This window comes from Physeter macrocephalus, chromosome 6 (genome assembly GCF_002837175.3).
Source record: "Physeter macrocephalus isolate SW-GA chromosome 6, ASM283717v5, whole genome shotgun sequence".
NCBI lineage: Eukaryota > Metazoa > Chordata > Mammalia > Artiodactyla > Physeteridae > Physeter > Physeter macrocephalus.
This window is the reverse complement of record NC_041219.1, coordinates 34,463,758-34,489,386: the sequence shown is the minus strand read 5'-3', so window position 1 is coordinate 34,489,386 and position 25,629 is coordinate 34,463,758. Positions and strand designations below refer to the sequence as shown.

The window sequence follows — 25,629 nt, the reverse complement described above, 5'->3', positions numbered from 1 at the left end:
CAATTTTCTAGAATGGTACTTCAATTTAATCCATTCTTATTAAGCTTGCATTATGTACACAAGGCACTCTACAGAGTGTTAGAAATGCGATGATAAAAAGGATGCCTTTCCGCATTTAGGGAGCAGATTAGCTGAAATTAAGCACGGGAACTGTGACCTGTAATTTAATATAGTTAAGTGCAGTGCCAAAGGTATGAAAAAATGTGTTGAGACCAAGTGACTACAAGAGAATCCCTGAACCTCCAGGCCAAACCTTCTAGATGACCTAGATCAGCTGGTTCAGCTCTACCTAATAGACCCCTACACCCTGGTTGCTGGGATGGCCTTATTGGGCTGGATTAGACGAAGATAAAGCAAAGACTCAGGAGTCAAAAAGACCAGGGCTTAAAAGCCAGCTCTGCAGCTTATCACCTGTTTGACCACAGAGGTGTTAAATACTTAACCTCTTGGCACCTTTACTGTAAAACAGGCAATCTGAGAAAGTGGGAAAGGTGTGGGCTTCAGAGTCTGACAGACTGAGGCTTACATCCTAGATCTGTGATATGGGGCAAGTCACTTAGCCTAAGGCCTGGATTTCTCACCTATGGAAGAGACACATAATAATATGTGTCTTCATGGGTTGCTATGAGGACTCACAGCAGTGGGCGGGCTTCAGAGTCTGACAGACTGAGGCTTACATCCTAGATCTGTGATATGGGGCAAGTCACTTAGCCTAAGGCCTGGATTTCTCACCTATGGAAGAGACACATAATAATATGTCTTCATGGGTTGTTATGAGGACTCACAGCAGTGGGCGGTAGCAACAGGATGATGATGAGGTGATGATTACTGCCATGGGGACAGCGCCACTCACCCTCGTGAGGTTGTTGTGAGGGTCAAATGAAGGGCTTTTACAACTGTTAAGCGCTATCTATTATTATTAAATTGCTGTTAAGGGAGCAGTTTAATGCAGAGAACAGGTGCTTCATGACGTTGTAAATCTCTTTAAAAACTCAATCATCTTGTGAAGCACGAGCCTAGAAACAAGTTCTAGGTATACTGCACAACACAGCTCCCGTGAAGGAACAGATGCTCACCTTCACGTCCATGGAACCCAGGCAGTCTATGAGGAGAGACATAAAAGGATCCAACATTTCCAGAACATGTTCACTTGAAGACTTGATCTTGGAAGTCTTCAGACTAAGATGCAACAGCTAGAAGATTTAAAAAGATACTTCCCATCAGTTGCCTCTAAGACCAAATGAGTGAGGTAAAGGTGAAATGATTTTAAGAGACCAATGTGAAATGTTAAGATGCTTCTATTTGAAATTATACAAAGTGTGAAGAAAGGGGAACCACCTGGGAGAGTCTCAGTAAGTGAAGAAGGTGGGAGCTCACTGTGCAGCTGAGATTCGAAGTTCATTTACCAAATGGTTATTACTCAGCATCTGCTTTGATTCCAGGTACTGGCGTGGCGTGAAGGACACGGCAATAACCAAGACCAGCAGGGTCACTGCCCTCATGGATCTTAGCCAGGATGACAGACTCTAGGGAATAATTCGCTATAAATCAGGGTGCTTTGAGAGTTCTATGGGGACCTGGGCAGATAGGGAGGAGTAGATGGTGAGGTCCTGGGGTGGGAAAAGTGTGGTGACTTTAGAGAACTGAAGGGAAGCCACGTGTACAGGATGAGGCTATGCCCTTGTGGCCCAAAGGAAGGACAGGGCTCTCTCCTGGGAAAAAAGGGAGCCAATGAAGGATTTAAAAAATATATACAATAAAACGATCAAATTTGTTTTCAAAAAATTTAGAGTTGTTCAGAGGTGCAGACTCATGGGCAAAGCAACAGTGAAAGCACTGTAAATATTAGGTCAGAATCATTAATTCTGAGAAAGGTATATCATCAAGTAAGTACCAGCATCTCCAGCGGAAATGAGCAGTACTGGAAATTCAGTAGAGGATTAAAAGGCACAGACTCACTGTGTGCAGCCAGCCTCACTTTAAGGTTAATTCTTACCCGAAGTCCAGACTCAATAAATATGTGCATGTTGGTTTTCTTGCTCACAGCAGCTTTCTGCCCGCCTCGAACTGGAGCTGGGGGGAGCAGAAGACAACTCTGGGGTGGCAGACGCGGATCTGGTGCAGGCGCTGCTGGATTTCTGTCAATCAAGTGGAATGAAAGCTAGTAGAAAGCACACTGTACGCTGCATCCCCGGAAGCTACTATGGCCCCTTCTGGTGAGGTAAGTCCAGTACCAAATAATCTGCTCTTTGCTGTGAGTTTTTTCCCCCTTAACCACAAGACACCGAAGAGATGATTACGTTGTTGATCAAAGTTTCTAGAACCCCAGAAACAGAGATCAGAGGGATGAACACACATTTAAATGAAGATGAACAGCAAGGGGACACTCCCTTCCTTTGATTTCTGAAAACAAATGCCAAGGAGCCTCCTTCAGAATACAGAAGCAAAATTCAAAGGAAGTTTACAAATAAGGTATTTAAAATCTTCGGAGGTCTAAATCTCTGATCAGAACAAGAAGTATATATTTTAAGTCTATCCCAACTTTGATTCAATAAATATCTAAAACAAAAGTGGTATTAAGTAAACGTCAAAATAATTGGTTGCCTTCACAGCTACCGCATTCAGCAGAAACAATCTTGTGTTGACATGTATTACTTGGAAGGACCTCAGCCCCAACACCGCAAAGCAGTACCGTCTTACAACTCAGATAAATATACCTTTTTTCCCTACTAAAGCAAATTATTAAATGAACCCACTTAAGAGTAATCGAGTACTGAATGGCTTATTAGAAGTATGAACCTAAAGGATAGTTGTTTTTTTTTTTTCAAACTTACTTTTCCTTCTCTGTTAACAGGGGTAGGTTTTCGCTGACCAAACCGTAACTAAGCAACAGAATGGATTCTGCCGTCATTTCCTGGTTTACAAGTAATCCTGCTATGATTCGACGTAAGGTTTCATGAACTTTCCGGGCCAGTTTTAAACTCGTGGTATTTTGCAAGATCTAGAGGCAGACATAAATGCATGCTGAGGTAACACAGAACTGCATTTTGATTTGTTATAATAGTAGTTTTCTTTTATATATTTACTTTTTAAAATATGCCTTTTGCTAATTAAAAGAGAAACACATTCTTAATAAAATTTCAAACATAGCTATATAAAGTCAAATATACCCATGACCTCAGCCCCAGAGATAACCACTGCCAGCTGTGTATGCCGCTGGATTTCTTGTGCCCCTTGGCACTGTCTTTGTTGATGAGGTCTGGGCACAGGGCTGGAGACAGGATGTGACACTTGGAAGATGTCAGCCTTCCAAGTGCATTAAATGGGGTGGTTTGTAGGCAAGCACACACATAACACAACATCAACAAAATGCAGTCACTACTCACAGGAAACCATGCTAAGGAAGTGGTGTGACGGCCAGGCCTCAGGGTTGGATATTAGTTATTGGGCCAAATCAGAGGAACTTAATGGGACCCCAGCACCATCAACCCCAGTACAACCCTCAGCATGTCATAGCTACTCCCCTGTTAATGGAGTTAATCCATTAGCTCCCATGGATTAGTAACTTTGATTACCTTGGAGGGACTTGATAATTTACACGGAAAATATGTGTGCTTCGTCAACTCTTTCTCATCCTCAAAACATATCTAACATTCTTAGATCAGGCTCAGATAAGCTAAATGCATTCTAAGAACAATTAGGGAGTTAATCTAGCACCAAACATGTGGAATTAGCACAGAGAACACTATGAAGGCAGGTAAATGACAGTCCCTGCCCAATAGGAAAGGCAGAATGAAAATGGTGGAAAGAATGTGAGATTTGGATCAGAAAGATCTGGAATTAAATCCTGACTTTTCTCCTTAGACATGTTCCTTTCTATCTTTCTAAGCCTGAATTTTCTCATCTGTAAGACGGAAGTACTGTCAATCTCAGGGGACAGTTGTGCAGATTAGAAGAGATAATGAAGCACAGTGCTAAGAACATGGGTATCTGTTCAATAAATGCCAGTTCTCTTCCTCCTGGCAATCGGGGAGCAGCAGTCTGACTCCAAAGGCTATGTTCTTAGCTGCTGACGGGACCCAGCTGTATAATTCACCTGTAGTTCAATTCTTGTTGCCTTTCCTTTTGCATCTCATGGTTTATATCAGGGACTCTGATTCTTGGATCAGAATCCAAGAATCAGAATCAGAGGAATCAGAATCCACTGAGCTGCCAGCCACATGGTACTGGTGCCCTTAGCACCAAAGCAAATCATGATGCTCAAGGCTCTTTTCAAGAACTCATGATACTGTAAGGTGGGGATCCCCTTTATTACATTCAAGTCCTTACCTCTTTTAGTGGAAGGATAAGTTTTGTAACCTGATCTTTTCCTACAAACTTGCCCAAGATTTCATAAGAATCATAACTCTTGCTTCTTCGTGCCTCCATGACCTTGGAGAGGATCTGCTTTACTTCCTTCTCTTCAGCAATGGCACCAAACAACTCATGGTTAAAAATCTTTAAAAGAAAAAAAGCCAAATGGCAATTATGTGCACTCAGCAACTTATGCCAACATAAGCAGTCTTTGAAAATGCGTGGTATGTCAAAGTCAAGGATTAAAATTACACAATAGGAATTTCTATTAGATTTCACTTTTTTCAATGTAGTTTAGGGACCAATTACTAAAAAACAAATACAGAAACACTTCGAGGTTGACACCAATGGAAAACAAAAGAAAAATACCAGGTAGATTTACATATATAATTGTATAATATATAAACAGGCACTTCTTCTTTGATATTATCAAAGAGTAGCTTAATTTCTCTTCAAGAAATTCTCATATTTGTAACTTTTTTTGCGGTACGCGGGCCTCTCACTGTTGTGGCCTCTCCCGTTGCGGAGCACAGGCTCCGGACGCGCAGGCTCAGCGGCCAAGGCTCACGGGCCCAGCCGCTCCGCGGCATGTGGGATCGTCCCGGACCGGGGCACGAACCTGTGTCCCCTGCATCGGCAGGTGGACTCTCAACCACTGCGCCACCAGGGAAGCCCTCATATTTGTAACTTAATTATCAAAATTAATGCATTTAATTAAAAATGTAGTGTCTACATTTTTAATGAATAAACAAATGACTGTGTGCCAAATTTAGTGTCTTTCTAATCCTACCCCCCAAATTATCATATTATCTGATTTTAAATTGTTATTAATTTTTCACTATTCTAAATAAAGCTCTAATGAATATACTTTTGTACAAACCCCAGACCACACCTCTGATTTTACCAACTCAAAACCTACTAGCAACAGCAGAGTGCCCATCTCACATCAGTTGAGTCTCAGCTTTTTAAATCTCTGCTAGCCTAAGAGATGAGATAGTACATTATTTTCATATTTATAGGCTATTATTTCTTATTTTGTGAACTGATTTGTGTTCTTTGACCTCTTAAAAAAAATTAGAATTCCTTTCTCTAAATCTTACCTCAATCATTATATCCAAACAAGAGTCCAAATTCCCAACTTGCAGCTTGTTGGTGAGGCCTTGCAGCAACATGTAAACAGTGAAAGTTAGCACATGGACCTAAAACAAAATGTATAATAAGAATATGGATAGCTAAGAACACCACAGTAGAAAAAACAAGATTTAGAAGTACGGCAGGGGCGCACTCAGATTATATATCTGTAATTATTGCAGGGAGAAGCTTTGACAAATGACACATACTTATATCACTGCCTAAAATCCTTTAACCAGATGGTCCCTTTGTAGAAAAGATGCTCAGAGACACATCACCATGCTTAGGTTCTATTATTGTGACTAAATCAGGCCAATGATTTATAAAGAAGAGCACAAGTCTTGAACTTTTAAAAACCAACCTGTGAATTAAGGAGCCTGCCAACGTTGAATGCAGTCAAACCTGGTACAAAAAGTGTTATGAAGGAAACAAGTTTTTGCCCTTCACAGTGATCACAGCTAACATTCCTTAGAGCTTACTATGGGCTAGGCACTGTATTAATACCTCACAGGTACTGAATCATTTAATCCTCACCCACTCTATCTATGGCGTAGGTGCTACATTATCAGCATTTTCAGATGAAGAGGCTGAGGCACAAAAAGGTCAATCAAACTTGCCCAAGGTTACATGAACAGGAAATGGTGGAGTCAGGATTTGAAACCGGATGATGCCAGAGTATACAGAGTACACAAAAGGGTGTATTCTGTATACTGCTTCCGGTTCTGTAAATTATCAAGGTAAACATCAGATAATGATCATACACTAAGAAAACATACCTGGCTGTCAATATACAGATTGGATTTTAAAGGCATAATTTCATAGGTATCTACTTATGATCTTTAAATACTTTTTTTTTTTTTTTTTTTTTTTTTGTGGTATGCGGGCCTCCCTCCGCTGTGGCCTTTCCCGTTGCGGAGCACAGGCTCCGGACGCGCAGGCCCAGCAGCCATGGCTCACAGGCCCAGCCGCTCTGCGGCATGTGGGATCTTCCCAGACCGGGGTGCGAACCCGGTTCCCCTGCATCGGCAGGCGGACGCGCAACCACTGCGCCACCAGGGAAGCCCCTAAATACTTTTATATATATAAAATATTTGCTGAGGACTTTATATAATTTTTAAAAATCCTTTTGCGGGGGTGAAGAATGAAACTCGAAGAGTACAATTTTGGTTCTGTCTACATGATTAATACTAATACCCAAACTGCTGTTCTCTCATCCTTATTTTACTTACTTTAACGAATAATGAGACAGACTGGAAGAACAGGTGGTTAAAGAAAAAAGGGCTACTTGTTTAAATACCTCAGATGCTCAATTAAATGTGTGAATGACTCCTCATAGACAGCTGTACTGTATTCATCCTGGTATGCTCAGTGCCCAAGAGCACCTCACACAAAGCAGCCATGAAATACAGGCTGGTTGAAACAATAAACATGGACACTGACAGGGGCTCCGGTTGGTTCCAGGCAAGATGGAGAAAGCACACCCTATCCTGTCTCTCCCACCGAGTGCAGCTATAAGCCCCAGACAGGATGCACGGAGCTGCAACTGGGGAAGAACACCAGAGTGCAAGTACCACCAAACTCCCAGTGCGTTTACCCGTTTTCTATACACTTATAGACGTGGGGACTGCAGCAGCCACAAGTCTGCTGGGAGACCTTCCTTTCCCACTGGGACTGCAGTTCTGAGAGGATGGCCAACTAGCTGCTTTTCTCCTTCTCTGTCTTGCCACCACTTAGCCTCTGTGTGGGTACAGCTGTGGGAAGTGCATGGCAAAGTGGGATAAATAAAGCCCCAGCTTTCCAGCTGGAGGTGTGAAATAAGTGGAAAAATAATGTGTTAGCAAAGAATCAGAAGATATAAGGGACTAAATGGAAACTTTACAACTGAAAAAAAACAAACAGACCAATAATTGAAATAAGAAAATTTACTAGATGGGTCCAATAGCAGGATGGAGATTAAAGAGGAAGGGGTCAGTGAACTTGAAGGTGAATCAATAGAAATTATGCTATCTAAACAGAAAGGAAGCAGACTGAAATAGAAAATAAAAATGGAGCCTCAGGGATGGATGGGACCCCCCCCAAAAAAGTAGAACAGGAGTCCCAGGAGAGGAGCAAGAGTGCAGTGCAGAAAAAGTATTTGAAGAAATAATGGCTGAAAACTCCCCAATGTGGTTGAGAAGCTCAACAAACCTCAAACAGGGTAAACCCAAAGAAATCCACATTCATAATCTAACTGCTGAAAAATAAAGGCAAAGTCTTTAAAGCTGCCAGAGAAAAACAATGCATTACTTAGAGGGGAAGAATAATTTAATTATTCATCAGAAAGGCCAGAGGAAGTCACATGACAATTTTACAGTGCTGAAAGAAAAGAAATAACTGTCAATGCAAAAGTATATATCCAGTGACAACATCCTTCAGGGATGAAGGTGAAACAAAGACATTCACAGGGGAAGGAAAACGAAGAGCATCCGTTGCCACCACACTTGCTCTATGAGCTTGCCTAGACCAAAGGGAAATGATACCAGGAAGAAATTTGGAAATTCAGAAATGAAGGAAGAGCAGTAGAAATGATAAATATCTGGGCATATATATATATATACATATATATATATATATATATTTTGCGATACGCGGGCCTCTCACTGTCGTGGCCTCTCCCGTTGCAGAGCACAGGCTCCGGACACGCAGGCTCAGCAGCCATGGCTCACGGGCCCAGCCGCTCCGCAGCATGTGGGATCCTCCCGGACCGGGGCACGAACCCGGTTCCCCTGCATCGGCAGGCGGACTCTCAACCACTGCGCCACCAGGGAAGCCCTATCTGGGCATATTTGAGGATTAAAAGTAAAAACTCTAACGCTGCTTGATAAGTTTTCAACATACAAGTTTTCAGCAAAGTAATACATAAACAACTTTTAAACAAAGGAAGGGTGAAGGGATCTATAGAGTAATAAGGTTTTTACATTCCACTTGAAGTGCTAAAATACTGATTCTAAATAGATTATTAAAAATTAAGTATGGATATGGTAACCTGGAGCAACCACTAAAACACTATACAAAGAGAGACAGTGACAATGAATACTGATACTTTTAGTGTGTTACTTATAACCTATAGAATAGGAACCTACCTATGAACAAATTAGGACTTGGAAGGTCAAGCTAACTACCAGGAGTCTTGGCTGGGTATTTGAGAAAAACAAGTTGCAGTGTTTCTCAAACTTTAGATCACTCAGGGATCTTAGTAAGATGCAGATTCTGTAGGTCAGGTGTAGGGTCCTAATCATACTTCTAACAGTCTCCCAGGTACTGCTGATGCCACTTGTCCAGGGCCTACACTTGGAGTAGCAAGACAGCCAGGTAACTACTCAAAGAGCTTTGTATTGCACCTGGTGCTCTTATTAATTTTATGACATGTCATACATTTCAACTCTTAAACAAATGTCTATGTTCTTTATTGTTCACATGTGTGGCTATACATTCAATAAGAATTTTATTAAGAACTCAGAGAATACAAAACTTGATATCAAGTGATTTGAGAGAAAAACACAGGTTATGAAGTGCAGGTCTATAAGGATCTTTTAAAAAATTAAATATAAGGGCTTTTTAAAAAACAGATTTTTAAAAATACTGATTAAAAATTTTTAAATATTCTTGCTTGCTCTCTCAGTAGATCAACTTTACAAAAGATAGACCCAAAGTATCATGACTTAGTGTTTAAAGTGCAACTATTTGAACCCCAACCCAATCTGAATATAAAGTACATGATGCAATTTACCTGATAGCCACGCACAAGGGTAGTCCGTAATTCTTTTAAAATATATTGTAGGTAATGCACACCCAGATCCTCTATTATTTTTGCAAGAGTGCTGCGAGCAATGTCTCTGATTTCCTGTGCTCTGTTCTTGAGGAGGGCACACACTTTCAGCAAAATACTAGAACATGAGAAATTAATTGACTAATTAAATTAACAGAACCAAATATAAATATCCTTTTGTTTCTGAACTACTCATAACCCAAATTATGCCAATTAGGATTCTAAATTACAGCAAATTGTGACAGTACTTCTCTTCCTGACAAAAGAGAAGATAGAACCAGTTTTTGACTTTCACTGAACTTTTCTGATTTGTCACACAACGTACCTTGGCAGATTAGCTTCCATAACTTCCTGTGGAAGGGACTGCATTAGTTTAACCATGGCAAAAGCTAAAGGAACTCGAACTACTTCCTCATCATTCACAACCTTTGATTTTATGAGTTTGTGTTCTTCTTCTCTTTTACTCTGTAAGAAAAAGTTAGGTTAAACTAAAACAAAAATAAATGGATTAGGGACCTACCAACACTACAACCTTGCAGTTGAAAGATAAGCTCTTTTGATATATCTTATATCCATTTCTAAGTTTAATGTCTTAAAAAACAAACTCAATTATGCAATTTGATAACCCTCCAAAATTATAAAAATAATATCAATGAGAATATTCTTTTCCAAGGAGCAATCAACCAATCAATAACCAAATAAAACCAAGTATTCCCTGATGTGGGGTTAAGACTGCTGTGTAATATTTAAAAAGTCACATAAAATTTGTGTTAATTGGGAGTTTCAGGTGTTTAAGTGACATCATTGGTACATAAAAAAATATGGTGCCCCAAATAAACTTTATTTACAAATATACAAAATGATGAAGTCAGTATTTTACATCAGGGGTTGGAAAACTTTCTGTAAAGGGTCAGATAGTAAGTAATTTTGACTTTATGGCCACTATTGAAGCTACTCAATTTTGCTATTGTAAGGCAAAAGCAGAATTAGACAATATGTAAATGAATGGGGTGTAACTGTGTTCCAAAAAAACTTTATTTACAAAAACAGGCTGCAAGCTAGATTCAGCCCATGGGCCAGTTTGCCAGCTCAAGTTTTACACTGAGAAGGAAAGGCTCTGGCTTCATGAGAATGCACTCCTAAAATGTTACCCCTATTAAACAAGAAAAAGATGTATTTTTGTTTTCTTCCTTTTTTTTCTTTTTTTAAATTTTTTGGTCATGCTGCGTGGCATGTGGGAATCTTAGTTCCCCGACCAGGGATCGAACCCACGCCCCCTGCACTGGAAGCATAGAGTCTTAACCACTGGACTGCCAGGGAAGTACCGAAAAAGATGTATTTTTGAATAGCAGAGAAGTGGCTAAGAAGTAGAAAAGGGAAACATACTCTAATTTTTAATAACCTTTTTTGGAAATGGGAGTCATCTTAATATCTATCTTTGGAGACAGAAAAACATATATCTACCAGTATCAAAATCATAATGAAGAAGAAACATTACTACCTTAGCTGTACGAGATGAACCTGAAGATGATGAGATAAGAGAAGGGAGGTGAACTGTGAAATGCAGAGAGAAAATAAAATCTAAAAGCTGATGTCAATCCACATAGTTAGGAGCCTCAGTCTGACAGGGCCCCACGGACACCCCACAGGGTCACACAGGCCTGCTGGGCCCCAAACAGAATGATTACCGTAGATGCCAGACATTTATGGAGCCTGGGTAGGATGTCCCCAGTTATGGTTCCTTGGATATTTTTAATTGTTTTCTCCAATTCTTCCTTATTCCAAGGAAGGAAAGAGATGGACTTCGTGATACACTCGGATTCCTTAGCTGCTGTCCCTTCACAATCATCTGGGTCAGGGTTTTCTAGCTCTTCATTCTTGTCTGACAAAGTCTTACATCCATCTTCCTTCTCATCCTCATCCATATGCTCTAATTCCATGGCTTCATGCTCTGGCAACTCAATCTCTTCTATGGTGTCTATGTTTAGTAAACAACAAAAATCACCTTAAATTAAATAAGGAAACAACACAGTTGTGTTAAGTAGTCTTTTCTACTAACATCTAATAAAAAATATCACTGACTATAAGGGCAAGATAAGGGCTGAGGAAACAGCAGTAAATGAGAGTGTTATGGTCCTTCATTTTCTTACAGTTAGCCTAATGAGGAATAGAGACAAGTAAACTGATAATTATTTTTTAAAAAGTGTGGAATAGTAAGCAAGTACAGGGTACTTTGGGATCACATGGAGAGGCTGGGGGGAGGAGGGCTCTTAACCAAAAGAAAGCTGTGGCTGGAGGTTTCCAAAAGCAAAAACCTACATTCATGAACATGAAAATGGCAGCCAACAAGTCTCATGCAGAAACATACCTTATTATAGGATTCAATTTATTAAAGAAAACTGGGCAGTATTGTAGAGAAAGTCCAGACTTGGCTCTGCTAACAAGCCATGTGACTATAGTCAATTACCTTAACCCTCGTGGGCTTTGGATTCTTCACCAGTAAACTGCAGATGGCACCTACTTGCAAGGCTATTGTTAGGATTAAATGTGACAAAGTCTATACTGTGCCTAAAATATACTTCTGACACTTCATTGACTTTCAAAAAAATGATAGCTATTAGTCTTCATTTTTTTTTTTACTGGCCATGTAGCTTTGGGAAAGTTACTTTACTTCTGAATCTCAATTTCTCATATCAAAAATATGCAGTAACTAACACCCAAGGTTCTTGTAAGGTTCTTATGAGGACAAATGAGATAATGTCTATAAAAGCACATTTCACAGTAGACGCTCACTAACTGTTTCAAACTTCATTCATACCTAAGAAGAAAACAGTGAAGTGAATTAATATTTTAATTTTTTAATGTTTCTGTTTATGCAAAATTTCAAAATGCAGATTCAATTGACTGAAGATAAACTAAGGGGCTTTAGTACATTAATTATTTAAAACACAAATGGTTTCTACAAATTCAGAACAGTTTTTCTCTTCATCAGTGTGGCTCTAGAGTGATTTGATAATGAATCAAAGAATCAGAAAATTTTGAGTAGGAACACTGCAGTAATGCAAACTAAGGGCCAAGATATTTCAATGTCTTTAGCCAAAACAATTAGAATAAATACCTTGGCCTACTTAAGTGTTTATTCTTTTCCTTAATTTTCTGTGATGGCTAAATCCTTTAGAGTCTGATGTTCAAAATAAGCAGTAGTGGTAGGTATCCTTACCTCATTCTGGTTTTAAAGCAAAGGCTTTTAATGTTTTACCATTGAGTATGATGTTTCATTAGGTTTTTTTTTTGACCAAGCCACATGGCACGCAAGATCTTAGTTCCCTGACCAGGGATGGAACTGGCGCCCCCTGCAGTGGAAGCGTGGAGTCTTAACCATTGGACCACCAGGAAGTCCCATCATTTATTTGGTTGGTTATTTATCTATCTATCTATCTATCTATCTATCTATCTATCTATCGATAGGTCTATCTATCTATCGATGGGTCTTAGTTGTGGCACGCGGGATCTTTAGTTGCGGCGTGCGGGCTTCTCTCTAGTTGTGGTATGCGGGTTTTTTCCTCTCTCTAGTTGTGGTGCACGGGTTTTTTCTCTCTCTAGTTGTGGCATGGGCTCCAGAGCGCGTGGGCTCTGCAGTTTGTGGCACACGGGCTCTCTTGTTGAGGCAGACAAGCTCAGTAGGTGTGGCACATGGGCTTAGTTGCCCTGTGGCATATGAGATCCTAGTTCCCCGACCAGGGATCAAACCTGCGCAACCTGCATTGGAAGGTGGATTCTTGACCACTGGACCACCGGGGAAGTACCCCATCATTAGGTTTTAAAAACACATCTTTTAACAGGTTAATGAAATTTCTATCTATTCCTTGTTTGGTAATTGCTTCTATTATGAATGGATGTTGAATTTAATCAAATGTTCCCCCTGTGTCTCTATAGATGATCACATTTTTTTGTTTGCTAATGTTAAGTTCCATTAACCAGTCACCAACTTCATGAGTTAGTGGGGGTTTCCTCTTTTTCAGTCACCTGAAATAGCCGATATAAGGTTGAAATGATCTAGTCCTTGAGTGTTTGTAAAACTTGACTATAAAACAGTCTAGACCTGGCATTTTCATCAGAAGAAAATTTTTAACTACAGATTCAATTTCTTTAATCATTAGAGATCTATTCAGATTTTCTATTTCTTCTAAAGTCAGTTTTTGTATTTTATTTTTCTAAGAATTTGAACATTTCACCCAAGTATTCAAATTTGTAAGTGCAAAGATCACAAATGTTATTTTACCTTTTTCATTTAATTGTGATCTTTTAAAATTCCTAATATTTACTATGCCTTCTATTGTCATTGGTCAATCTTGTCAGAGGTTTGCCAATTTATGATCTTTTCAAAGACTGATTTTTATTTTTGATGATTCTTTCTGTTGTATCTACTTTATATTTCATTAACTGTTGCTCTAATTTTTAATTCTTCGACTTTCTTTGCATTCACTGCTTAACGTTCTTTCCACACATTAAGGTGATATAATTGAATTTCTGTGTAAATAATCTACAGGTCAGATTTTTTCACCCATACAATTTAGTCTGGACTTCTGTACTGTTAAATACGTTTTTTACAAAAATACTCAAACCATTCATTTTAACTTCCTCCTGACTCATTCACTGGTCACTGCTACAAGAGCAGAAAAAGGGAGTAAATTGAATTTTGCTATCTTTAATTCATGATCATAAAGTATCCAAGGATAGGAAGGAAATCTAGTTTAAGAAAGTTTAAAAAACTTACTCTCTTCACTCTGAAGTTTTCTCATTTGTTCTTCCAGAGTTTTGTGGTCAAAGTGGAATGCTTCTAACACTATCACTAGCAAACTGTTAAAAAAATTTTCACAGAAATGTTCATTTGATTAATAATATCACTTGACTATTAAAAAGAGAGGAAAGTTAAAGACTTATAAACATTAAAATTATTTTTACCAGTTTTAGGTATTTTTTCAGTTTAACAAGTCTTAGTATCACCTCATTGATACAAGGTAAAAGTAAACTGAGATTGTACAAAGGTTGTTTCAGAAAATAATCCAAAATTTACATTTTAAAAACAAAATAAAAATAAGCAGTTTGACCATACCTGACACCCAACTTTTGATTGATCTGTCCCGCCTGTAAGACATGAATGAAATGTTTCAAGTAATATATATATGCCGACCAAGAGAAATGTTTGCAAATAGCTCCAATAACCTCTGTGGCAGCAATGGTTATATTTTCATGCTGTAAAACAAATCAAGAGCATCAATAAGTATTTGCAAATAAAGTACACAGCTAACTTGGTGCATTAAAAAGCTTAGACAGTAGGTGATCAGCAATTATAGAAAGGAAAGAATGCCCTAACTATACTCCATTGTTTTCCCCTAGCTCTAGGAAAAGATGCTGTCAATGAAAGGAATGACATCTTCCTCTCATTAAAGGATATTAACACATTTTGTTTTCTATTCCACTCAGACCTCCCTGATTGGTTCAAGCCTACAGACTGAATGAAGTAAATTCACTGTGTAAAAGTTGACAAATGTCAGAATCAACTACAGATTGCACCGCTGAGCATTCGTAAGTACGATGCAACGGAGATAGCTCTTTCAGAGCACAATGGAGAACAGGAGCTGGATTTACCCTCACACCTTAAACCAGAAAAGTAGACAAAAATATATGAAACAGTTTTCAGACTTTGGACATCAAATACTGCAGGACAGTGACTCCTGAGAGAAAGGAAACAAATGAAATGAGCCGTATAGTTACCCCAATTCATTGTGTGGGGATAACTGTCAGGTCATAGCACATGAGAAGAAACCCAAAAAGGGCCCCATGTCTCCCTGAGTTAAGGGGGCAGAGTTGAGGCTGTGGAGTTAGAGTCCTCAGGGCAGAGGACCAGACAGAAGAGAGCTACACAGAGAAAAGCTGCCCAGAGAAAGAGCTCCTTAAGCTTCAGCTGAGAACTGATCAGTACACACGAGTAAGGAAGAGACCGGGAAAGAACCACCAAAAAGGAAAAGATGAAACACTCATCTAAGACCACACAGGGATGAGAACAGATCATGTTCCTTTCAGCCAGAGTAAGAAAACCTCATGATACATGAAGCATTAGGTATTCAGGTACTCAGAAAGTTAATGCCTCGGTGGTGGGTTCAAATAAGCACCAGACTAAAGGCTGCTCCTGCCTAACAGAGCTTAAAAGCGAGCCTCAAAAGGGCCAGACTGGACTTCCCTCATGGCACAGTGATTAAGAACCCGCCTGCCAATGCAGGGGACATGGGTTCGAGTCCTGGTCCAGGAAGATCCCACATGCCGTGGAGCAACTAAGCCTGTGCACCACAACTACTGAGCCTGCTCTCTAGAGCCCGTGAGCCACAACTACTGAGCCCACATGCCACAACTACTGAAGCCCGCTTGCCTAGAGCCCATGCTCCGTAACAAGAGAAGCCACCATAATCAGAAGCCAGCGCACCACAACGAAGAGTAGCCCCCGCTCACCACAACTAGAGAAAGCCCGCATGCAGCAACGAAGACCCAACACAGCCAAAAACAAATAAATAAATAAATTTTTAAAAGTGAAAGGACCAGACTACTCACAAGTAGCCCAACTGCATCTGAAAAAAATTCTCATGAATACTTAGATACAAAAACATCCAGCACCCAGCAAAGTCACATTCACAATGTCTGGCATCTGAAAGATAGCTACAAGGCATACAAAGAAGCAGAAAATAACTCTAATGAGAAGAAAAATCAACCCATCGAAATGGACACAGAAATGACACAGATGATACAGACTTAACAGTAGATATAGATATTAAAACAATTGACATAATTATTGATATATTCCATTTGATCAAGAAGGGAAAGGAAAGCATGGGCATGTTAAGGAGAGACATGTAAGAAAAAGGCCCAGATTGAACTTTTAGAGATGGAAAAGACAATTCTGAGGGAAGATACACTGGATGGGATTAACAGTAGATTAGACAGAGCAGAAGAAAAGATTAGTGAAGTTGAAGACATGGTAGTAGAAAAATGAAACAAAATGAAACCCAGAAGGGAAAAAAAAAGACTATTTAAAAAAAAAAAAGAGTGTCAGTGAGTTATGGGACAACTTGGAATGGAATACAGTGGAATCTCCAAAGGCAAGAACGGGAACCAAAAATATCTTTGAAGAAGTAATGGTCAAAAATTTCAAATTTGACAAACACTATAAATCTATAGATCCAAGAAGCTCAACAAACCCCAAGCACAAGACACTAAGGCACATCATAATTTAATGGCTTAAAGTCAGTGATAAAGAGAAAATTTTAAAGCCAGCCAGGAAAAAAAAAAGATATATTCCGCTCAGAGGAACAAAGAACGACTTCCTTTAGAAGCAATATAAACCAGAAATCAGTAGAGTAGTATCTTTAAAGTACTGGGAAAAACTTAAAACCTGTGAAATTAGAATTCCATACCTAGAAATATTATCTTTCAAAAACAAAGATGAGAAAGGACAAACAAAAGCTGAAGGAATCCATTACCAGTAGACCTGCACTACGAAAAATTTAAAGAAAGTCTTCCTGTCAAAGGTAAAATGATACAGGATGAGTATTTGCATCTACACAAAGGAATGAAGAGCACTGGAAATTACTGATATAATATGGAAGCAAATACAAAAGATCTTTTCTTTAGTTTTAAGGATCTCTTTAAAAGATAATTGATGGTTTGAAGCAAAAACAACAACAGTGTATTGTGTGGTTTAAAACTAACATACAGGTAAAACTTACGAAAAAAAATAGTACAAAGATAACTAATAAGCCAACAGAGATAAAATAAAATCATTAAAGGATATCCAATTAATCCAATAGAAGAAGAAAAGGAGGAAAGAGGAAAAAAAACAGAACAAATACAAAATAAATAACAAGATCATAGATTTAAACCCAACCATATTAATAATCATATTAAATGCAAATGGTCTAGGGCTTCCCTGGTGGCGCAGTGGTTGCGCGTCCGCCTGCCGATGCAGGGGAACCGGGTTCGCGCCCCGGTCCGGGAAGATCCCATATGCCGCGGAGTGGCTAGGCCCGTGAGCCATGGCCGCTGAGCCTGCGCATCTGGAGCCTGTGCTCCGCAAAGGGAGAGGCCACAACAGTGAGAGGCCCGCGTACCACAAAAAAAAAAAAACAAAACAAAAATAAATGCAAATGGTCTAAAACCAATTAAAAGGCAGAAACTGTCAGATTGGATGAAAAATAGCAAGATTCAGCTATATGCTACCTACAAGAAACAAACTTTAAAAGTAAAATCACAAATAGGTTAAAAATAAAAGACTGTAGAAAGGTATACCATAACAATACCAATTAAAGGTAAATATAATTAATTTTTTTCGTCTACACCTCTTTCCTATTTTACTGCCTTCTAACTCTGAGCTGCTTACTGGCTCTTCAAACTGGAATTTAGGGATGCATTCTTTTATCCACTTAAGAAATTCTTAAAAATTTTTTGAATATCCTGAAATAATAGAGGAAACCTATCCTTGAACAAGATCATATAATCAACAGTATAAATTCAAGTCACAAATCCTGATATTATCTCAGTTAGACTTAAATATTTATCAAGTCTTTACCATGTGCCAGGCACTGTTCTTACACACTATGAGGTATAAAAGTGAAGACATTCTGGGTTCAAATACCAGTTCTGACTCTGTATGTTTATGAGAAAGTTCTATAACCTCACATATTCTCAGTTTACTCCCCTATAAAACAATGATAACAGTCCCTACCCCATAGGGTTGAGTTGTTGTGAGGATGAAATCAGATTACATATTAAAGTACTTAGTATTGTGTCTGTACCTGGTATAGAGCTAAAGAAAAGGCAGCTGTTGTTTTATTTCATTTCTTATGAGCCATTTGGGAAAACAATGAGAATTAAGGCCTATGATACAAAAATAATAGTATGCCATCTTAGTAATGTGATCATTTCTAAGCGAGGAAATATTTTGTGGCTGGCCTTTATGAGCTAATAATAGCGAAAATAAAATAACAGCCACCATATTTAGAGCAAGTGCCAGGCACAATTTTAAGGGCTTTAGAACTATTCTAGGCCTGTAATTATGGTGACAATATCAGTATGGATGCCACCAACCCCATTTACATTTTGGAAAAGTGTGTCATGGTACAAGGAGAAGCTTACTGGTTTTTAGATCTAATGCCCTACCTTGATCATTTTCTCATCAAAAATTGGAGCCATGGCATAAGGCATGATGTAATTCTGAAGAGATTTAGAAGACAGCACAATTTTGCCTTCCATTAGTTGTTTTGCCAATTTCTTCAAGGCTCTTGCTCTTCTGTGGATCTACGAGTCAGATAAAATATGAATTAGTTACTGAATAATCTCACCTACAACCAGCTCCATTTCAGTATCAAGTTCCTCTTCCATGAAAAGATTAAAAGAGTGAAATACAGTCCATGTGTTACATGAGCAAACACTTGTGCCTTGATTTGCTTTCAGAGACATAATCCATAGTATTTCTTTACCAATGGATCCTAGAGCATTTAAACTTCTTAGGAAATGGCAGGGAAAGGTGACACTATTATTGTGGTTTGTGATACCACCAAGGAAATCAGACCCCAGGAAACAATCATCTCCTATGCAAATCTGATGATCACAAAGACCAAGGAATGAGAAGCTCAGAACTTTTTGGAAAATTAAAATATATCTTTTTCTCTTTTTTCCTTTTGTTCTTTGGCCATGCCGTGCGGCTTGTGGCGTCTTAGATCCCAGAACAGGGACTGAACCCCGGCCCTTGGTGGTGAAAGCGTGGAGTCCTAAACACCGGACAGCTGGGGAATTCCCTAAAATATATCTTTTAAAATGAGACAGAACGGTTTGAAACACTTGTTTATAGACAAGAAAAAAAAAAGCAGAATTGTCTTCTACCTGAATGTGCTTCATATTCTCAAAGAAGTCCATTTCTGGATCATGGCAATCAGTTAGCTGTACCAAGTCTTTAAATTCAGGTTGATCTGGAAAGGTTTGAATTAAACAGGAAAGCAGCGTGGTATAATCTTGCTGAATACTCTGCAAACATCGAGTTGAGAAAAAATTTTTTTTGTAAATTTTAAAAAGAATTTGCTTCTTAGGTAATACAAAGAAACACCAAAAAAGTCATTACAATTTTTTAAAAAGTAAAACATTCCCACTGAAACAACAAACTATATAAAATCAGAAGTGACTGCCCTCTTCTCTGTTCCTACTCCCCTGTTAAAAGTTTGCTGAATATTTATACAATCAAGTATTTTAATTAAGTGTACTAAGCCTGACTGCTTTTCTACACAACTATAGCAGAAGTAGGGAAAAACAAAAACGAAAACAAAAACAAAACCCACAGATAGTAGTACTTAATTGCAAACCCCAATACCTCTGTCTGGCTCTTCAATCCTTTCCTCAATTTCTCCAGAAGTGAACGATGAATGATTTCTCTATATTCTTTCTCTGTGACATTCAAAGCAGCAAGCTTTTTGATGATATTCATCAAGCACATGCTTGCATTATCACTTAAAGACATGTCTCCTAACTGGACACAGGAAAAAACCCAAATTATTCTGTATAATAGCTATAATATTGAATATTATTTTCCAATGAAAGAGTTTTAATATTTAGCCACTGTTCTGTATAAAACTCTCTACTAAGAAATGTCCCACAGGTACTTCATACTTAAGGAAGAACAAAACATAGGGTTGTAAGGAATACAGTAAGTGACTTTGAAAAGTCATGCTTACTGAGAAGTGTCAGTTATTTCAGAAAATACTATGAGATGTACTATTTTTTTATTACTGATTTTGCCTTTCTTTAGAAATTTGGTATTTTATCCATCATGGATTTTTTTTTCTTTTTTTCATTTTTTTATTGAAGTATAGTTGATGTAGAGATGTACTTTTTAAATAGCTTTATTTCTCAAAGCAAACAGAACAAGAGGTTCAATAAAGCCAGTTTTCAATGTTCAAAATCAGGTGATCACTTACAATGACACAGTTGGCTGGTATAATTCTGGTTAGCTGCTTCAGAGTTCCTGGTTTAAGGAATGTAGGTTGTGAGTGTAGAGAAAGTATTCCCAACTCAGCCAACCAGGCAGTGATTCAGGATCCCTCATGTTGAAATTTGATAAGATACATGAAGAATGAGCCCAAATAGGGAGATTACTTTTTCCTATATTACTTAATCCTTAATATCAGATGAACAACTATAAAATGCCACAAAAAGATTACTGATGCCACTACATAGTTAACTATTAACCAAGGGTTTCATTTTCCACATTTTTGAGTTTTAATTCATTTTAGCAACATGGCACTTAATATAGTTGCAAACCCCTTTTATTTTTACTATATCAGTAAAAGAGGGCAAACTGTTAAATAATATAGTTACATAACTTAAAAAATTGATATTTAACTGATACACTATGAAATTCACCCTTTTATTGTACAAGTCAATGGTTTTCAGTATATTCAGAAGGCTTTACAACCGTCACCACTATCTAATTTCAGAACATTTTCATCACCCCCGAAAGGAAATCCATTAGATGTCACTCTCCCCGTTCCTCCCGCCCCTCACAGCTCCTGGTAACCACTAATTTACTTTCTGTCTTTGTGGATTTTCCTGTTCTAATACACAGCTTTTTGACTTTTCAAAGTGCTTCCACATATATTATTTTATTCAAAATACCTGCCTTTCAAATCATGAGCATAACAGTATGGTCTCTGCCGAACAAAATATTCTACAACTAAAAGAAATTTTATATTAAAAATCCCATCCCCCTCCAAGCCAAATTAAGAAATTAGGTCGTTTAGTCATATTATCAAAACAATAAAAAAAAATTCATACATTTTTGCTATAAAAACCTACCTCCATGTTATAGAAACAATTATGCATAACAGGAATTAGGTAGTTAACATCAATGGTTTGCATCTCTTTAATATAAGAGGTGATGGTCTGGAATGCTGAGAAGCGAACATCAAAGTTGATATCATCAAGATGTCTTTGATCAAAGGCGTTAAGCTACGAGAAATGCCATTGAAACCATATAAATGAAGGTATATAAATCTTAAATAAGGAATAATAATACTTTGGAAGCAAAAGAGACATAAGATTTTCTTTCTTACCTTGACAACATCAGTAATATATTTTAATCCACTATCAAAATCAGAAAGAGTCTAAAAGGAATGAAAGCAGTATATTATTGGTGAATAAAACCTTAACTTGTCTGCCCGCCTCCCTCTGACTACCTGCCGCACTCAAATATATATATGGAAACATCATACCAGCACCAAGCAAGCTGCTAATATGCATTCCACATCATAGTTATCTTTTGAAAAAGGGGTGATTTTGGGGTAAAATGAATATTACAGACCTGGAAAACTGTACAAAGCAACTGTCTTGACAACTTGTTCTTAATAACTGAGAAGAGTTTTGCTAGAGGCTTGAGGAAGCTCGTAGGCTCCAGACAATGTTTCAACAGGTTTTGTACTGTCACCAGAATATCAACCTCTGTATCCTTAAGAAAAAATATTGAGAGAAATCATATTTCAGTAATTTATAAAACTGGTCAAATTGGCTTTAATATATTACAGCACAGAAAACAAATAAGTATAAATAAGAAGTAAAAGTAGTACTTAGAAAAGTTATTTCACAGTCTTTTTTTTTTTTTTTTTTTTTTTTTTTTTGCTGTACGCAGGCCTCTCACTGTCGTGGCCTCTCCCGTTCCAGAACACAGGCTCCGGACGCACAGGCTCAGCAGCCATGGCTCACGGGCCCAGCCGCTCCGCGGCATGTGGGATCCTCCCGGACAGGGGTACGAACCCGTGTCCCCTGCATCGGCAGGCGGACTCCCAACCACTGCGCCACCAGGGAAGCCCTGTCTTTTAAAAGTTCTTAGCATTTTAACTTAACCAAAAACCTATAATAGTGTCCATTAACAGTTTCTTCCTTTAATTCTAATAGGAAATATTCATGGTTTTGAAAAATAATTTCTTCTATTTTCTAGTTAAAGAGCCAAGAAAAATGAACTAGCTGAGGAAAAATACACACTTCTGGCTGTTCACAAATCTGTGGTCTTCTAAACTGAATTACTATAGAGTAGGAGTCATTCAGTATAACTCCTAAGGCCTTATAAATGAGTGTGCAAAATGGGAAGACTCTTTTAATCAAGACTGAACTATGGTTTGAAAATCATATCAGAAACTCTAAACTATGCCTGAATATTAACACAGTCTGACTTTTCATTCAGTTTGCCACTGTCAAGATCAATGCATGTCTCAGGTTGCAGATTTGTTATTGATCAAAGTCACAGAGGGGAAAAAAAATCCTGAAATGGACTAGAAGCTAAACAAAGGAAAATAAAGGGTTTAAGACTTTTACTGTAACGGTAGATGATGAGGTCTCCACCTTCTTGCCTGCCCCCATTCCTCTTTCTGTCCCAGTTTTTCTCCTCTGTTTTCAATTTTATGTTTCTGTATGAAGTCTTTCAACAAATACTCTGTGATAAATACATCACAGAATCTAACCAATAAAATTATTGTTTACAAATAAACCTAATAATAAAGTGCCACTTCAAAGACAAACAAATGTGCTGTGAATTCATGCCTGAGCAATATTGCCGCGGTGGAGGAAAGGCAGGAGCAGTGTAATGAGCAGAGAACTCTGTTCTTTTTCTTTCATAAACTTGCTGATCCTGGAGAAGGAAAAAAAAATGGGATATGTAAGGAAGATATATAAGAGTATTTTTCCAAGAAGTTAAACTTTTTGTAAAAAAACATCAGTGATGAAAGACCCAGGTGGCTTTTAAGTATGTCTGTATGTGTAAAAAGCTTAACTCAGTTATTTAGCAGTGCCCACTCTTATTTCCCTCCAACTTCAGGTTGGTTCTATTGCTTTTGTAACATCTGATTGTGTAGGTGGGTTATAGTAAACTCCAATCCTATAATTAATAATTGATAATTACTTATTTTGCAAGGAAACAACATTTTAAGTGCTGAGACTTGTTTTAGGCTTTATATACAACATTTCCATATAACTCCCAAAACAGCCCTATAATGTAGGAATTATTAACCCCACTTTGCCCAGAGAAAACTGTGGCTCAGAGAAGTTGATGTCATACAGCAAGGAAGTGGTAGAGCAGGTCTTTCAAGCCTAGTCTTTCTGGTGCCTAATCACTCATCATCTTCTCACTGTCACGTAGCCTATGATAAAATTTAGTAAGTATATTTTCCATGGTTTCCCGTTCTGCAAAACTTAGAAATACACTAGTATAAATAAAACATTTAAAAGAAGTTCCTGGCAGATTCTAATATATCATTTTTTATTGTTGCTGAAGGTAACAGAAAACATAAACTTTCAACAACTAAGTCCTGTAACAATTTAGATTTTAAGATAGAATCATTTTGTGCACTCAGATTTACTAACCAGGCACTTTATAGAAATCACAATTGTATATTACCAGGTCTAGTAGTAAGTAGAGAATCTTGAAAAACCCTTGCAAGATCTTCTTGATTCTTAAAAGAACAAATACAGCAACCTGCTCTTTTAAATTATTTTTATCAATCACACTTTTTTAAAAAAAATGACAACTATGTGATCTCACATAACTCAAAGTTTTAATTGAACAAAATATGTAAAGGCTAATAAACAAGCAAATCTATTAGTCTACCTTAGAATTTTGAAGTCTGTTATCTTTTATAATTAAATAAAGGCAAATGTCATAAAAGGTTTATTCCAGCAGAGAAAGAGAATTCTACATTAACTTAAAAATGGAGGGCATTTAAAATACTGAAAACTTTTTTAGCTTATTACCTTGTTAAAACAAATGAAAAACCAAGCATAATTAAAAAAAATTAAAACTACAGGTGGTAATGTTATCTTTTGAGGACCAATGTATCACTTACTTTGAAAGAATGCCCAGTTCCTTACTGACTTGTGCTCTATTCTTCTTCTTTTTCACCTTTTCTGCACTTATTGTGGTTTTGCTGAGATACTGGAGAATTGCAGGTACACGAGGTAGAATTAATCGTCCTCCTGTCGTGATAGACTCTGAAATAGTGATAAATGTACTGATTTTAATTAACTACGCTCTTAAAAGATAACTGTACAATATCTTCCTAATGACAGAAAAGGAAAGCACTCAATTACCATGATAATTTAATAAATTTCAACTCTAAATATTAAATAACTTTCTTCTTAGTCAAACATCTATATCATTAGCTAAATTAAAATTTTATATGAGACCCTTGAGGATTTAAACCATTTTGGGTAGTAGTAAGAGAACTGTTAGGATAATATGGTAAGAATTCAGAGACATGACAGTTGAAATCATCTGCTAATGTCCTGAAGGGTAGCTGAGCTTTCTGGAGCATAAATAATCCGAATTTCTACCTACTGCAAAGCAAATTCAGCTTATATAAATTGGTATTAATTCCTAGCGAAAAGAAACTCTTTTAATAGCGTAAGTTATAAAAAGAGTCAGATTCTATCAACTTTTCCATTCTGAGGGTACAAATGATACCTCAGAAGTATAAGAATCGTTTGCTCTGTACAGCTTACATACCATCTGCGCTTTCTGTGTATACACATCCTGTCACCGGTAAGATCAAAACTGTTTCTGTGGGTTCAAAATCTGGAAGGCTAAGAAGGTCATCAGCTATTTCCATCACAATACTAGCTGTGGCTTCAGAGAGGTTCTTTGCTGAGAGAATCGCAAAAACATTGGTCAGGATATCACATTCCGGGTGCCCAGGTTTCTGTTTAGCCAGGAAAGGGAAATATCTGCAAGAAAAAACACTAAAATAGTCATCTTCTTTTTCAATACGTTTATTTCTAAAAACATGTTCCATATGAATTTTCATAGAGTTTAATGAATTATATATGTGTATGTGTGCATATGAATGTTAGTAAGATTACTCAGAAGGGAAATTACTTTAAAATCTAAAATTTGATGGATAATAATTCTAGGCACCATACAAACATTATATTATCTACACACTTTATGTATATTTCTCATTTAATCCTCACAACATCTCTATGTTAAGGTGGTATCCTTATCTCCACATTACAGATGAAGAAATTGAGAACTGTCTAAAGCCAATGAGCTAATAAGTCATAGAGTTCAGCTGTGAACCGCAGTCTAAGCCCTAGTTCTAAAAGAAATGTATTAAAGAAGGCCATTTTTCAATTATAAGCCTTCTAGAATATGAATGTTTATATGCTCACATAAAAACCATGTACTACAGGGCTTCCCTGGTGGCGCAGTGGTTGCGCGTCCGCCTGCCGATGCAGGGGAACCGGGTTCGCGCCCC

General features: G+C 37.8%; 1 protein-coding gene across 4 annotated transcripts in view; it reads right to left on the bottom strand.

Annotated features, from left to right (window-relative positions):
- Positions 1-25,629, bottom strand: part of UTP20 (UTP20 small subunit processome component) — a 98,817-nt gene that overhangs the window by 13,254 nt on the left and 59,934 nt on the right. For 2 of the 4 annotated variants that reach the window (XM_024127276.3, XM_024127275.3), the window contains 19 exons: positions 24,882-25,099; positions 24,223-24,367; positions 22,925-23,012; positions 21,693-21,836; positions 21,445-21,495; positions 21,188-21,340; positions 19,707-19,862; positions 19,226-19,366; positions 18,503-18,640; positions 14,409-14,548; positions 14,070-14,152; positions 10,981-11,270; positions 9,618-9,757; positions 9,254-9,410; positions 5,454-5,552; positions 4,330-4,497; positions 2,835-3,001; positions 1,997-2,138; positions 1,077-1,193 (listed from right to left, as the gene is read on the bottom strand). In XM_024127276.3, the coding sequence (XP_023983044.1) occupies positions 1,077-1,193; positions 1,997-2,138; positions 2,835-3,001; positions 4,330-4,497; positions 5,454-5,552; positions 9,254-9,410; positions 9,618-9,757; positions 10,981-11,270; positions 14,070-14,152; positions 14,409-14,548; positions 18,503-18,640; positions 19,226-19,366; positions 19,707-19,862; positions 21,188-21,340; positions 21,445-21,495; positions 21,693-21,836; positions 22,925-23,012; positions 24,223-24,367; positions 24,882-25,099 (2,737 nt within the window). The remainder of the gene's footprint in view (positions 1-1,076; positions 1,194-1,996; positions 2,139-2,834; positions 3,002-4,329; positions 4,498-5,453; positions 5,553-9,253; positions 9,411-9,617; positions 9,758-10,980; positions 11,271-14,069; positions 14,153-14,408; positions 14,549-18,502; positions 18,641-19,225; positions 19,367-19,706; positions 19,863-21,187; positions 21,341-21,444; positions 21,496-21,692; positions 21,837-22,924; positions 23,013-24,222; positions 24,368-24,881; positions 25,100-25,629) is intronic. The other 2 variants (XM_028490488.2, XM_028490489.2) reach the window with 2 other exon arrangements.